The following is a 16,690-nucleotide window of genomic DNA, read 5'->3' as shown; positions in this document are numbered from 1 at the left end:
ACTAAAGCCAGAAAGATATTTACATGTTTTGTGACATCATCATTTTTCCAAGAAAGTTTACTCCAGCAAACTGCATTTTTAAAATATTCTAATTAAAATTTCCTCTTTACTCCAATCCAAGCTGTATCCACAAATAAAGACTAGTACATACATAGCAGTCCTTAAATTTTAAACTACTGAATCTACAAGCAGTAAAACAACCTAATATTAAAAAAAAAAAAGACAATCATAAAGACAGATTCACAAAGTCTTACTGTTAACTGAATAACTTCTGTGTTCAAAGCTGTAAAATTGTGATAACTAGAAAATTTCAACCTAGAAATTGGTCTGTCTAGAAAATGGTCCCATTATATTGCAGTAAAAACAAACCTAAACAAAATTAAGGAACAGCATAAAAATATATACAGGAGTCAAAAAAATATTATACTGCAGGACTGAAAAATCACATGTTTAATTTATAATTACAAATTTATTATCAAAAAGCATGACTTCCTCTAAGGAGAAATAAGGTATGAAATTAAAATGACAGCTTCTAATTGATGAAGAGTTGGCATATTCTTGAAACTCTTAAAAATATATTCCTATGTATGTTATAATATTATGATCAATTTGAAAGCTAACAAAGAAAAACGTGATCAAATATAATAGGTCTTTTGATACATTTAAAAATATATACTATTCAAGACAAAATAAGTGTTTTTTTAATACTCCAAAGCAGCTACTATTTGTTGTGTTGGAATATTCCTAATAGGTATATTAGAAAGAAGTGAGAGGTGGCATCTTAAACCAAGTAAACCTACATGACTTTTATTACTCAGGCAAGCTGAACACTTACCATGTGATTCCTCCCTTTACACTGAACAGGGAAATAAGAGAAGCACATAAGAGGGCCTAATTTCAAAGCTTTTAAAAACAAAAACAAACATTAAAATTGTTCAACAAATTTTTCCAGAGACAGTTTTGAAAATAAATGAAGAATAACTGATGCAACAATGGCCTCGATCTTTTTCTATTAACACAAACCACTTAAGACCAGTAAAGAGCTTCTGTTAATATTTCTTTAGTGCCTGATTAGTTTATACTGACAAGCATTATGAAGCTAGGAACCAAATAAAACTGAGACCAAAATGATGAAAAATTTGTCTATTCATAGTTTCTTATCTCAGAAAAACCTGAAAATAGAACGAAGACTATATTTTCCTCTACATATTAAATATCATTGCTACATACTATTTTAAATGATTCCTTTCCAAAAAATTAAGAACATACTAACTTTGCGGCCTAACATGACTATTAATTAAAAAGAAAAAAATCACCAACTCCAGCCCACTGTTCAGTAAACTTTTTCTGTAAAGAGTCAAAGAGTAAGTCTTTTAAGTTTTAATGGTCACAAGTACTGTTTAGTAGTCTTTTTTTTTCTTATCTATCAACACTTTAAAAATGTAAACACCATTCTCAGCTCTGTGGTAGGGTGGTATAAAAATGGGTGGAGGTTCCAGGCTTCCTTTGCAGACCTTTACTCCACCCAAATTAATCTTATGATGCTTCAAATATGTAAAACATTCTTTTGGTAACTATTTAAAACTCTATGTTAAAATATTTAATCATCTAACTTTTCTGACAGCATAATCTTGTGAAACAATAAATGAGCTACTTCTGAAATTCCACTAAACCTGCCATACTTTTAAATATCTAATTTATTTATTCTAAAAGTTTCCTGGCTATTACATCTTACCCACCATTAAAATAAATTTGAAACATTTCAATGTTTTAAGTATTTGCAGGATTTCAATTTTAAACTGTAGCAAGATTTCTAAATAGTTTTTGCATTAGAAGTCAAAACTATCTGTCCTTCATTAATTATGCCTACCACTTGGACATATTAAAAAATATTGACGTACATTTTTAAAAACTGTGAAATTTCAAAGAATCAGAGTTTGTAATCAAGCTTTCGATGTAGCCAACTTAAGTTTAACAGAACATAGTAATCATTTCTTTCTGGTCCCTAAATGACTTAAATCATTAGACACAGCTACATATTTGCTCCAAGGACATAAAGTTTACACCAGAAAAATATTAAGAAAGCTAATCCCACCAGCTTAACTATAGACAAGCACTTTAGAAAGTGATATACTGAGGTACACAGAAGAACTAGGAAGAATTTCCTAGTTATCAATGGAATGAAATAAAATTTCTCTAAGAAATGTATCACATGTACTTTTCTATATTTTAAGATTAAAACACTATACTACTTTTCAAAATATACGCATTGGGGAAAATTTTTAAATTCCACATTGTTTTACCACTGTAAAATATTCTCACATTGATAAATCCAACAAATTTATATTAAAATTTAACAGTGAAAAAGAAGACCACAATTTTAAAATGTCACTATGTAAGTATTATGTACCCAAGAGGAAAAGAGAATTGCAATAAAGCTAGAAATTACTAAAAAAAAAAAAAAAAACAAAAACCAATGCTCAAAAAATTTACTCAACTAATTTGGTAATGGGATTTAAAAATCTATTAACTTTTAGTGTGATTATAAATAACAAAAAATTTTCTAACTGAATTTAAATGAAAATGTAATTTTCATTCAAAGGATATTTACTTGATGGAAGGCAAAATAAAAAGTTCTTGATTACTATTCTACTTAGGATTTACTTTGCTGTATTCATTTTAATTTAAAAAGCTTTAAAATTTTTCAGGGACCGAGACAGTCAGGAAAAAAAAGGCACCGGTGATTTCAATTAATACGTTTAGCCTCAGAAACTTACTTAAGAATCATGGCTTTAAAACAGGTATTTTTTAGAGTCAGTTGTTAAGCTGTCATTCATCTAAGGTGAACAACGAGACTCTGTTATCATTTAGAACCTGTGGGTTATAACACATTTGAAGTATCCTTTTTTACCCTACCATTTTGACTCCCTAAAACAAAAACCTAAGTCAGATAAAGTCTCTAAAACTAACTTCCAGTTTGTAAGAAACTCGGGCATAAAGAAACTTGTTGAACATCACTGCCAGGATATAACCAACAAAATCCAGGATGTGAAATATTCTTTATGAGGGGCTGTTTCTTTAAAAATAAAAACAGTAAGAAAACAATGAAAAACAAAAAAAGAAAACCTACAGACTAAAAAATAATGGATTCATCAACCTATTTGAAGAAACCAAATTATTTTTTTAAAAGATTGAAGACTTGGACAAATTGGGGCTTTTACTACTTAATATTAAGTAACTGACAACTTGTAAGGTATGCGAAAGAATTTTTTTTAAGAATCCTTATCTTTTATAGGTCCACAGTCATATAAAATTACATGAAGTCAAGGTTTTCATACAAAAAATTTCAGGATTACTTAAAGATGAAAAAGATCAGCCAAAGTACTAATAACTGTTATGGCTGACTAATAAACATATACTACTCTACTTTTCTATATGTCTAAAATCTTCCAAACTAAAGAACTGACATCAATTAATGGTGAATATCAGTCAAGTGGCGATGACGGGATTTATCAAGATTCCTAGTTTAGCAGCAATTAAAAAAAGATAAAGTGAAATGAAGCAAAATTTAATATCCATTTCATAAAGCATGATTTTCTTCAGAAACTAATTTTGGTTTACTACCTGTAAGAGGTTAAGAGACTTGTTAGTTTATCATAAACATGATGATTCAGAAAGATTAAAAAATACAGTACTATATAAGGCAGTATCTAAAGAATTCTAAGTATACATCATCCACCTGACAATATAAAATCACTTTAGTTAACTAGTACTTTACTTACATTTTCCATATAGTTTGGCTTAAAGCCCTCCTGCTGTCGCCTCAGCTCCTCCTGTTCTCTGTGTCGGATCATTTCCTCTTCACGACGACGGTGCTCTTCCTCATGCCTGAGAGATTTGTAAATAAAACCTCAGAGTGTAACATATAAGCCATAACCAGATATCTTATTTCAGGTAAAATAAAATCATTTATGTGTATCATGTATTTATACATTATGCCAGTCTCTGATAATGAGTGACTTAATCAAATTTATCTTCCTTCTATTTTGTTATAGCCTCTAATAAATCAAACAAACCAATGAAATCGTAATTATCTAGGGTAAATTTTAAAAGAAGTAAAATAACGGCATCCTAGTTATATGCTTACAGTCAAAAAAATCCAGCCTCCAAAAGCTCAAAGTGAAACTTAAAGTGGAGTCGCTCAGTCGTGTCCGACTCTGCAACCCATGGACTGTAGCCCACCAAGCTCCTCCCTCCATGGGATTCTCCAGGCAAGAATACTGGAGTGGGTTGCCATTTCCTTCTCCAAAAGCTCAAACCAGTACTCTATTAAGGAACAAAGAAAAAGCCTGGAATTCACCAATGGCAAAGCAGTTAGTACCAACCACTGCAAATTACCACACTGCGGAGACAAAAATCCTACTATGTACAGAAGGAAGCCTTCACAAGCCCCCTCTCCCTCACTGCATCAACCCACTGAGGAAATCTCCTGGGAGCAGGTATCTATGTACCACCTATTTTTGTAAATTTTGGAACAATCATTTACTCACTGTGGCTACCTCTGGGTTAGAGCACTGTTAAATAGTTGAGACAGAGACCATATGACCTGGAAAGCCTAAAATATTTAAGAAGGAGCCCTTTCCCAGAAAAAGTTTGCCAACCTCTGCCCCAAAGGTATATTCAAGCACGGAACAACAAAATACAATATGTATGTGAAGGATTACTATTAAATAATAATTAGTTGTAATATGATCAAGAGGGAAACCCACAAAATATCAATATTATTGAAAATATCTCAAAATATTGAAATATATATTGAAAATATAATAATATTTAAGATATCATGCTATTGCACACTTAAAAGACTACAGTATAATATAAAGGTGACTCTTTATTGAGGTATTCTCTTGATTGTGGTAGCCTGGAACCAAATCCATACTAACTCTTTGGTATGCCTGTATTACTGCAGTATTCATTCCTTGGTAATTTTCTCTCAGGTTCCTTTCCCATTTGTTATTTGGATTCTACTTCTAACAACTAAGGAAGAGCTGTCCATTCTCCTCCATTTATTTACTTATTTGTTAAATTACTTTTATCAGCACAGACTCATGGGTATTTGACCTCAGTAAATATCATTTGACAAATGTAAAACCTATCATTTCTTATTTTGTTGTTGAAATTGTTCCAACTTTGGCCTTTAGGAGCGTCTTCAGTTTAGCTCCTGTGTTCTTTCAACAGGCCTGAGCTTAGTTCAAGGACTTCCCTTCACTCTGGCACAACATCAGTCAACTTAGACTTTTTAATACTGGAATCAGCCACTTTTCCATTAAGCCCTGGTTCCTTTTATTGGAGAATGGTATTCAGAAACAAAAATTTGGGCATTATTCCCAAGGCATCACTGCTTCTGGGTAGACAGAGCTAGGAAATATATATACATATGAACCCACATATATACACACATCTGTATTTTTGTATCTGTCTAGACAAAACGGCACTCAGTTCACACTGATACTGATCCCCACTGAACATGACAGAATTCATTTTAGCCTTTCTGCCTTCTTTCTTTCTCCAACAATGAGAAAGCTCAGGTCATATTTACCTAATTTATTCATTTAAGAAAGTATATACATTATTTTCAATAAAGTCTTGATCAAAAAGGGAAAAAAGTAGTTTCAGAATTGCAAACCTGTATCTTCTATATATTTTTTCATTATGGTTTGTCACAGGATACTGAATATAGTTCCCTGCACTATTCAGTAGGACCCTATTGTTTGTTTATTCTATACATGATAGTTTGCATCCCACACTGCTTACTTTTAATTACTTATTATTTCAGCATAAGTATAGGGCACTAATTTTAAAAGCCTAGCTGTAAAGGATAAATGTAAAAGGAGAAAGCTAGATTCAGAAAGGTTTATTTTAGAAGAGAGGAGGTTTCCTTTTATTTGGACAAGTAGAGACTTAAACACAATTACATAAAACAGTAAAAAGCAGTAAGAAAGAAACTGAGGACGTCCCTAGTGGTAAAGAATCCGCTTGCCAACGCAGGGGACACGGGTTCAATCCCTGGTTCGGAATGATTCCACATGCCACAGAGCAACTGAGCCCACGTGCCACAACTACTGAGCCCACACCCTAGAGCCTGTGCCCCACAACAAGAAAAGGCACAACAACGAGAAAAACGTGCACCGCAACTAGAAACTAGCCTCTTCTCTCTGCAACTTGAGAAAGCCCAAAGGCAGCAACAAAGACCCCAGTGCAGCAATCAATCAATCAATCAATAAAAATTGTTTAAAAAAAAAGAAAGACATTGAAAACGGCCCCTCGGGAAAGGAGTTAATTGGGGAGTTTCTTTTACAACAGTCGTTTCCTAACTTTAGAATGCCTGAGTCACCTGGAGGGTTTATCACAACACAGGTGAGTCAGCTTATGACTCAACAGTACTGAGGCTAAGATGCTGATGCTGCCTGCCAAGTACTATAAATTGAGAGTAAGTAGGTTAGAGTAAAATCAGAGTAGTCCTAATACAGAAACACACATACATTGATATCATCAGGTACAAAGTTGGAAAAAATATACTATACGAACTACTATCTACCTCCAGACCCTGAGGACACGTCAAACTCATTAACAGTTTTTCACTTTCTTTTATTTCCCATGATCACCTTACTTCCCATCACAGCACTTAGTACTTTAACAGCACTTTCAAAACAAAATTTTTAGTTTGCTTTAATCTATCATAGCCGTGCTTACAATTCCTAATTAAGACTGTTGAAACATGTTAACAGTAATATTTATCTTATATTTTACAATTAAATCTTGCAGATGCAAGAAAAATTGTTACTTTTTCTTTCCACATCTGGATCAACTACTCCCTTAAACTTCCTTCCTTAACCTAAAAGATTTTAAGTTGCCTGTCACAGTTGTCTATCATGTACTGAGATCTCTGATGCTCATATCATTTTTACCGTGGATTCCACCGCCAGATATCTTTTTTAAATAAATTAGCAGAAGAACAAAAATGCATAATGGCATTCAGACCAGTCTTAAACACATGGAAAAATCAAAACTAAGAATGCAAAATATATGCATCTACAGAAAAATAGTTCAGTAAATCACACTCCATTTTTACAGTAAATTATATGAAATAATGCCTAAGCCGTCTAAGTTCACAGTGTCTGTGAAGTGTCCACAACTGGCTAGAATCATATTAATAGAATAATGAATTCTGGGAGATTGTTAGCAATCCCATAACTGTAGTAAAAAATGGACAATTCTGTTATTAATATTAAATACAACTTGTCAATAACAGACACTGGAGTTTTACTAATAACATATGCAATAAAAGCTACATATATTCACATATATGTTATAATGATGTTCTTTACCTCAGCTGTATTTGCTTTCGTTTTTGTAGCTCTTGGTTTCTGAGTTCTTCCAAACGTCTGAGTTCCTCTTGACGCCTCATTAAATCTACAAAATATTGACTACAGATTAATATTTTTAGCTTCTTCTTCTGTATTTTTACATCTATAAGCATACAGTTTCTCCACGACTGGCAATATATGTAGTAACTTATTTATACTCATGCACCTAGCTTCTCTTTTTAAAGTCTTATCGCATCATTCTACAATAAAAGATTATAAGCTGTGTAATGAACCAGATATCATTTCTGGGCCTATTTCTTCAGGTATATGAAGAAAATAAAATCTACCCTTCTGCTAAAAAATTAAAATAGGTAGTAACTGCTTTAACACAGGGTCTGGAACATACTAAAAATAGAATGAACAATAGCTACATTTTCATTTATACAGTTTTGAGCAAATTACAATTTTTTTCAGCAGCAAGCTTGAAGCCCAAAATGATGCCTTGGGAAACATCAGCAGAGGGCACATTTAGCATCAGACCAGAAACAGTAGGAAAAATGGGATAGGACACAGCATAAAACCCCAAAACATCCCTCTCAACACTATCAGCACGTTTCCTCCTGCATCAAATCAGCATCACATGAAGAAAAGAGGGGACAGTTCCTGAAAGGGGAAAAAGGGCTGAACACTGATGTGAACAAGCCCACTTTAAACAGGACGAGCATTCCCACTGTCACCAACCCATGTCACATATCAAGAACAAGGCTTTCAGAGTGAAGCAACACAATGAAAGATGCCCATTTGAGAAGCAGTGGATAAACTCCCCAAGTGTTAAAATATCTTTGTACTATCCTACCAAATTATACATGCATGCATGCGCTAATAAATATATTTTAAAATATATATAAGTACTCCAGATAACATAATTATTGGCTTTCTTTTTTCTATAACCATGTTATCTCAAATTTCTAAAATGAACATAAATTATCTTAAACATTTCTTAATAAAATACTATATTCAGAATTCTTATAATACTAACGGTTCAAGTTAAAATCCCACAGGCAAATAACTCTAACATCTTAACTATAACAACATAGGCATCATAATTATAAAGGTAGTATTATCCTCCCTGAAGGTTAAAAAAGATTGAATTATGAATTAATTATGTACACAAAAAAAGATCCAGACAGATTATAAGGCTCTAGTCATCGAGGCATGATATGGTTACTTTGGAATACTGTCAGTATTCCAAAGCTCCTTCCAAAATGCCACATCCCAGACCTGGATGTTCAGTCTCAACTGAGAAACTAAAAAAACAAAAATTTAAAAAAAAAATTGGGGGACTCTGCTCAAAGAAAGTCTGCTTTGGTATATGCACCAGGAACCAGGTGATTCAGATAACATGCTAGTTGAAAAAAACATTTAGCTATCTAAAAAACATGACAACAATGATCTTCAAACATTTTTACCATTAACTGTCAACCTTACTAGCTCATTAGAACTTCTCAAGTGCTTTTTAACCACAGATTAATTAAATCAAAATCTCCTGGGATGTGAACCAGCTATGAGTTTTTTCTTTTTTGAAGCTCCCTAGATGACTTCATTGTCCAACCAACATTGAGAGCCCATAACTGTCATATAATTTCTATAGCTGGTTAGACTGGTAAAGACTAAAAATATACAGTCTATTTATATTCCTAAGGGGAAATGCTTCAATAAGACAAAACATGGGAAATATCTTACTACCATTAACTAACAAAGTCAATACAGTGTATCCTGTAACAATTTTATTACTGGTTTTCTAGGTTTGCTGCTCTTAAAACAGCAACATATATAGCAATAAATGTAAAAATATGTACTATATTTTCTTCTATGAAAAGGAGTAAGAAAAGAGCATGAATATTTCCTGAAAACTGGATCTCCTTTTAAGCTGGGCCTGTTAAGAAAGCTGCTTTGCCCTCTCAGATCATGCTTCCTCATCACAACAGGGTACAAAAATTAGCTCAAAGGATCTGACAATCAAATTATCTGATAAGCAGACTATCTAATACAAAGCAGGAGCACGATCAACTTAAAACAACATTTTGTATCTTCCAATTAATTCCTTTTAAGTTGCTAATACCCAAAGTTTCTGAAATTTCACAAAAAGTTATATATATTTGTATACTGCCATGATAATGTACTTCTGGAGGAAAGTATTACCCAAAAAATATGTAATCTGAGGTGTTTTTTATCCTTTAATTCAGTAAATAACACAGCAATTTTTCTTAAAAAAAAAATAATAATAATAATAATCCAGGAGGATTCCCTGGTTGTCCAGTGGTAAAGAATCCGCCTGCCAATGCAGTGGACACAGCTGTTCAACCCCACTCCAAGAAGATACCACATGCCATGGAGCAACTAAGCGCTTGCACCACAACTTCTCAGCCTAGAACCCACTAGCCACAACTAATGAGCGCCTGTGAGCCACAACTACTAAAGCCTGTGTGCCCTGGAGCCCATGATATGCAACTAGAGAAGCCAACACAATGAGAAGCCCACACACCACAACAAAGAGCAGCCCCTGCTCACCGACACTAGAGAAAGCCTACATGCAGCAAGACCCAACACAACCAAAAGGAAGTATTTTTGTAAAAGATTATAAATATAAATAAAATAATGAATATTAAAAATAACAGGCAAGAAGAGTTACTGACTGGAGGAGGGAGAGAAGATGGGAGATGGTAGAGGTGAGGAGTCATCAGCAATAGGAAACAGGGCAAGCTGCAATTTCACTCACGCTTGATGCTGATGGAACACACATCTTTGGAAGCTTGCAACTTAAAGATTCCTATTGAGAGGACTTACTGTATATCTTTAAACATACTAGTATATTGTATGAATGAGTTAAATTTTATTAGAAAAAGAGTGACTTTACAGAAACATTAGGTTTAGGGTACCAAAGAAACCAAAAATATCTGACTAGTTTCTGTTGTTTGCTGAGCTGGATTTTAACTTACTTGGCACCAGCAGTTATTCAGTGACTTGACTGAAACTGCTTCAAAAACATGTACTAATTGTGTTAGTCCCTCAGTCATGTCCAACCCTTTGCGACCCCATGGAATGGGGTCCATGGAATTCTCCAGACCAGAATACTGGAGTGAGTTGCAATTTCCTTCTCCAAAACATGTAATGAACAGGCTAAAAAAAGCTAACATGGATTTTATACTAAAGAAAATGAGAATCTACCATATAAAGATTTACAGATGAATGCTGAGCAAATGGCTGATTCATGTCAATGTATGGCAAAAACCACTACAATATTGTAAAGTAATTAGCCTCCAATTAAAATAAATACATAAATAAAAGAAAATACTGGCTCTAGTACAAATAATAGTTTAGAGGAAGCCAAGATTAGATGACATAAAGTCCAATAAGAAAGCCTCTGCCAACTTCCCTGGTGGTCTAGTAGTTGAGACTCTGTGCTCTCAACGCGGGGTGCACAGGTTCAATCCCTGGTCAGGGAACTAAGATCCGAAATGCTGTACAGAAAAAAAAGACTAGCTGAGTCAGTAAAATTGATAAAGAATGAAAACAATTTACATATATAAAAAAGAAAGAAGGTTGCCATAGAAACCAGGCAGCTATCTGTAGCACCTTCATCTCTGACGGGCAGCCAAGAGAAGGCAGATAAAGGTTCTGCTGTTATTGTTGCAGTTATTAAGTTGTGTCCAGCTCTTTTGTGATCCCATGGACTATAGCCCACCAGGCTCCTCTGTCCATGGGATTTCCCAGGCAAGCATACTGGTGTAGGTTGCCATTTCCTCCTCCAGGGGAGATAAAGGTTTAATGAAATATTAAATTTAAAAAAAAAAAAAGGCAAAAAATTTAAAAGCAAAATAGAAAGCAATTAGACGCTTTAAAGAAACGCAAAATTCTGGCAATTCCCTGGTGGTTCAGTGGTTAGGACTGCACACTTCTATTCCACGAGCACAGGGTTCAATCCCTGGTCAGGAAGCTAAGATCCTGCGAACTGCACAGCACAGCCAAAAAAAAAAATCTCAAGGAAAAAAAAATAAAAAGTTTTATGGAAAATGGAAAAGTGATAGGAAGAATCAGAAAAAATTACATGGAGAATTAACAGAAAAGAACAAAGAGGAAAGAGAATATAAGCAGGCATAATAAGAAACCTAGAAACAAGGTTGGGAAAAAGTAAGTTTCTGATGTATACTTAAGCAGCTTGTCACATTAAGTATCTGACCAGTGAATATTAATAAATGTATGTTATGCGTAACACCTGTTATGAGTGCTCTTCAAAATTCAGTTAACAACAAAAAATCACACACAAAAAAATTCAGTTAGCTCTGTCTCAAGTGTTTAAAGTGTTCTTGCCAAATACTAAGAATTTAGTCTTCCTAAATTTCCATATCCACCAGCAAACCTGAATCTTTTTCATCTCCGCCAAGGAACATCCATATATAATCTTTTGACACGTAGTAAGAATCTTAAATAGTCAGCTTTTTTAATAATTTTTCATAAGGAAGTTCTCTCAGAAAAGCAAAAATTTTGTTTCTAGTATTTTGAGTTTGAACTGTCTTGAAACTCTTAACTAAAAAAAAAAAAAGAAAGAAACTCTTAACTAGCTACTTCAATAGTAACAGTTATCAATGAGAAACGTACCTTGCCGCATGAGCATCAGCTGGTGCTCATGCCGGGCGGCTTCCATCTCCGCCTCCAGTTTCTCTTTGGCTTCTCGGATGTTTCTGTCAACCTGCTCACGTTGCTGCTTCTCCATTTCATCCAGAGCCTTCCATCGAGATGCATACTCAAATTCAAATGTCCCAGGCTGAGCAAAACGTGGTGGTTGTTCTCTTTCCCTAAGTTTACATGAAAAGACATACAGAAACATGTTTAAAAACTAAAACAACACATAAGAACTACAAGCATTACCATTAACTAAGCTCGTATAGTGTTCATGGCACTGTCTGACAAGTAACCTCCAAGAAATACTTCACCGCAATGTTGTCAAGCACTTTAACAAGCCTAAGTTTAAGAAACTGCCCAAAGATGCCCAACTAATTAATAAGCAATAGAACCAGGATTCAAACCAAGACAACCAGATACTACAACCTGCACTCCCCAAATTACCACCTGCAATAAGGCCTTTCTGGTTTTCAATCAACAATTTTATATAAGGCAGTAATGTCCCCTAAGTTAATGGTCTGAAGTCAGATTTTTCTAAAAGTAATAACTTTTAGGGACAGTGATAAAGCAGAAACAGTTTGTTGAGTGTTATATGCCAGGTTAATTGGCTACACCAAATAATACAGGCCTAATTTACTTCAATTTGTTTTATACTTGTTTGCCTTGCTAGACAGTAAACTCAATGAGCACATGAAATTCCTGTAAACCACTATACCTAAGTACCTAGCACATACCTAGCACATTGTACACATTTAGTATTTATTTCTTAAATGAATGAATATATGACGGGGGAAAAAATCTTTTAAATGAAGACCTATGAATGTACCCAACATTCAAAGAATTTCAATTATTCAAAAGTACTTTTATAAGAACACAATTCTCACCCACCAATAAAACTACTGATGCTTTGTAACCATAAATTTTAACTTTTATTTGGGGATGGGGAGGGGAAGATGGTGGATGGGACAAAGTTGGGAGATAAAGGAGGAGGTTGTCACAGAGGGAAAACGTAGTGACAAGAAACAGCTTCAAAGATATTCAGGGGGTAGATAAAATCAAAGTTAACCATGATCAAGGGATTCTAGGCCTAAAAACAGACTTGGATCTTTTTTCTTTTTAAAGCATTGACTGGAAAAGGGAAAGGAATAGAGATCCACCACCCACTAATTTTTCTGAAAGAACTGTTTATTAGCAGTTCCTAAGTCAGGTGTTGACTACAGTAATAAATATAAAAACTTCATTTTCTCCCAAAAGAAACACTATTGAAACAATATGGATTTGGGGCACCAGAGCTGAATTTGAATCTTGACTCTTAAGTTTCATGAATATTCCCTTCAGAGCATAACTCTTTAGCAGTAAAGTTTAAAATATTATGAGATCATGTAATGTTTGCTGGAATAATTCAGTTATTATATAAACAAGTTTGGTTTGGGTTTTTTTCAATAAAACAAGTACAATCTATAAATTCCACTTCTTGTAACACCCTTACAATTCCAGTTCTCTAATTCCTGAATGCAAAAGGATGCTCTACTTAAAATCTGTAATAAGCTATAACCAGAAGTCAAATGAACAGGAAATTAAATGTAAGCCATTTGAGAAACAGCATTTAAGAGAAATTTACATGGTTGAGTTACAACTGATTACTACCAATCCCTTGCTTCTAGGACGCATTCTGCTGGATGTCCCTCCCACTTCAGGGACTGCTCCCACTCAGTCTCTGTTGATTCCTTTTGACCTTTCCAACTTCTGTCAAATGAGCATTCAGGAGTTTGACATTCTTTTCCATCACATTGGTAACTTGAGCCCAAACAGCACATCTGAATTCCAGACACAAATCCAACTACCTTGACAACAGATCCCAAAACAAGGTTCCTGATCCTCCTCCCCCAAATCTACTCCTCCAGGTTCTCCGTGTCAGTCACTAGCAAGTCCCTACTTCCCAGTTATTTGGGCCAAAAACCTCATCATCACTCTTTTAACTCTCTTTCTCCCACATCTCCATATCCATCAGCAAAATCCAATCTATTTTCAAACCACATTCAGAATCTGACCACTTCTGGTCATCACCACTGTAACCACTTCCTGTCAGCAGGATCCTAAACTTACCTCCCCAATCCCACCAATGGCTCTTTATAATCTAAACAGAGCAGCTACAAAGCTGCTTTAAATTTAAAATTAAATCACTATCCTGCTTCTTCCTTTCACATGAATCACAGAAGCCAAAGCTAGTTCAATAGCCCACAAGCCCCACAGTCTGCACTCCTCCCACTACGTCCTAACTCCCCTGATCGCCACAAGGTTCCCCATACTCACCCTGGTCCAGTTCACCTGGCCTCCTCACTGCACCTGCACCATGTCAGTCCTCCCCCAAAGCCTGCAGAGCCGTACCCCTCAGCTGACTGAGATCCCTATCCCATCCGGTGCCCTCCCCCACCAGCCCCTTCCCCCCACCCCCGCTTTCAAGTTGTGAATCAAATACTACCCTCACAAAAGCTTCCTTAACCACCTGTATAAAAAGAGGCATATTCTTCTGCTCCCCTACACCCACTTTTCCCTGTCTTTCTGCCACCTTTATTTTATTGTTTACCCCCTGCTTCCCAAGGGCTTCCGTGATAGCTCAGTTGGTGAAGAATCTGCCTGCAATGCCAGAGACCTTGGCTCAATTCCTGGGTCGGGAAGATCTGCTGGAGAAGGGATAGGCTACCCATTCCTCCACACAGCAAGAATTTCTGGTTTATTCTGTTCATTGATACATCTCCAACACCAGTTAAAAATAAGCACCCAGGGACTTCCCTGGCGGTCCAGTATTTAAGAATCTGTCCTGCAATGCAGGGGACGTGGGTTCAATCCCTGGTCGGGAAACTAAGATCCCAAATGTCGTGGAGTTACTAAAGCCCTCAAGTCACAACTATAGAGTCTGTGTGCCACAACAAAAGCCAAATCAATCAATAAAAAAGCACCCACATTTGTCATTTCAATCAACTACAAGGGGAAAACCAGTCTACACTAAAATATCAAAGAGTGCTATTAAAACATGTGTAAAATGTTATTTTGAACACAAACTATCAAATCTTAAAATCATAACCATTTTTTGGTCAGGATGAAGAGAGATACTTTTATGCATACACCAATGAGTATAAATCGGTGTAATATTTTGGGAGAACCATCTACGAGAATTAATCACCATTAAATATGCATACTCTTTGACCTTAGCATCATACCTCACTTTAGTGGTTTTAAATGGTATTTCTCACTACTTAGTATATTTATTAAAACATTAATCTTTGGTTCAGTATTTATTGTGTAGCCCTGCCACTAGAAATGTAAGCACCATGAGGGCAAAAACAGTTCTAAGTTGCACTGGCAGCATCTAGGACAGTGCCTGGCACAAAGGCGTTCCAATATTTAGATTCATGCATGCAAATATTACAGTGTTTTTTGTTTTTCAGTCACACCACACAGCATGTGAGATCTTAGTTCTCTAACAGGGATCAAACCAGTGCCCCTTGCTTTGGAAGCACAGAGTCTTAACTAATGGGATCACCAGGGAAGTTCACTACAGTCTTACTATAATAAACAACTGAGTAGTTAAGAACAACACAATGTATTCACACAGTCAGCTTACATAAAAATATCTGAACCACACTGAATGAAAAGTACTTGTTAAAAGGTTATTTTTCTTTTTCATCTTTAAGAATTCTTTGAAGAAGGAAATGGCAACCCACTCCAGTATTCCTGCCTGGAAAAATCCCACAAACAGAGGAGCCTGAAAGTCTGTAGTTCATGGGGTTGCAAAGAGTAGAACACGACTGACAGAGCATGCATACAAACACACAACTTTGAAGAATAATTCTTACCCTTTCCCAAGTTATTTAACTAGAACCATCTTTCTACTCTTGCCAAAGTCTCCTCTTAATTCATAATACACCTGTAGCATAGTCAATACAGAAACTTTTGTATCTAAAATTCACTGTTTCTCTGGCATAGGTACTACAGACAGTATACTCTTATGGAACCCAACCATGCCCCAGTTATAAAAGTTGAACTTTTTGAAGTCAAGTTAACCTTTTACCAAGATACACAAGAAAACCAGCATTCCATGTAGACCAGCCCACTCTACTGACCAGATTGTTACTGGCTAACAATTGTTACTAGCTAACAAGACTAAGTAGAACACCTTATAATCCAACAATATTCAATAACAAATGTAAAGTAATAAATACCCTTGAAAGCACATTCTAAATTTATCAGAATTTATCTTATTAAGATCTTACTTATGATACTGCTGAGTTTTCTGCATTAGTTTCTCTGGCAAACCATCTTCATCATCAAACTGTTCCATGGGCTCCACAATGACCGGACGAGGGGTCCTGGATAGGTAAAAAGCATTAATAAGAATTAAAACAGTATCTAGAACTAAAATCTTCCTAAAAATCTTTTATAATAATTCCAAAATACAAACTTGGAAAATTTATCTGAGAAAAAAGTCTCAGAAAGTATCACATATACACATAAAATCAGTCAATAAACACTGGCGCACCAACACAGGTGAACATCTAAGTCAAAGATGAGTGCTTATTTTTAGAGCATGGAGTCTATTGGAGACCACAGAAAAAAACATCAATATAGACCTGCCTGAC

At 35.1% G+C, this 16,690-nt stretch overlaps 1 protein-coding gene across 2 annotated transcripts in view; it reads right to left on the bottom strand.

The window, feature by feature from the left end:
- PSPC1 (paraspeckle component 1) overlaps positions 1-16,690 on the bottom strand; it is an 89,358-nt gene that overhangs the window by 60,108 nt on the left and 12,560 nt on the right. For both annotated transcript variants that reach the window (XR_008200328.1, XM_052650068.1), the window contains exons 3-6: positions 16,325-16,420; positions 12,027-12,223; positions 7,389-7,473; positions 3,783-3,888 (exon numbers count right to left, since the gene is read on the bottom strand). Coding sequence is in view for 1 of the 2 variants with exons in the window: in XM_052650068.1 (XP_052506028.1) it covers positions 3,783-3,888; positions 7,389-7,473; positions 12,027-12,223; positions 16,325-16,420 (484 nt within the window). In the remaining variant the exon portion in view is untranslated. The remainder of the gene's footprint in view (positions 1-3,782; positions 3,889-7,388; positions 7,474-12,026; positions 12,224-16,324; positions 16,421-16,690) is intronic.

The sequence above is a fragment of the Budorcas taxicolor genome, chromosome 12 (assembly GCF_023091745.1).
Source record: "Budorcas taxicolor isolate Tak-1 chromosome 12, Takin1.1, whole genome shotgun sequence".
Taxonomy (NCBI): domain Eukaryota; kingdom Metazoa; phylum Chordata; class Mammalia; order Artiodactyla; family Bovidae; genus Budorcas; species Budorcas taxicolor.
Note: the sequence above shows the minus strand (reverse complement) of the source record. Positions and strands in the feature narration are given on the sequence as shown.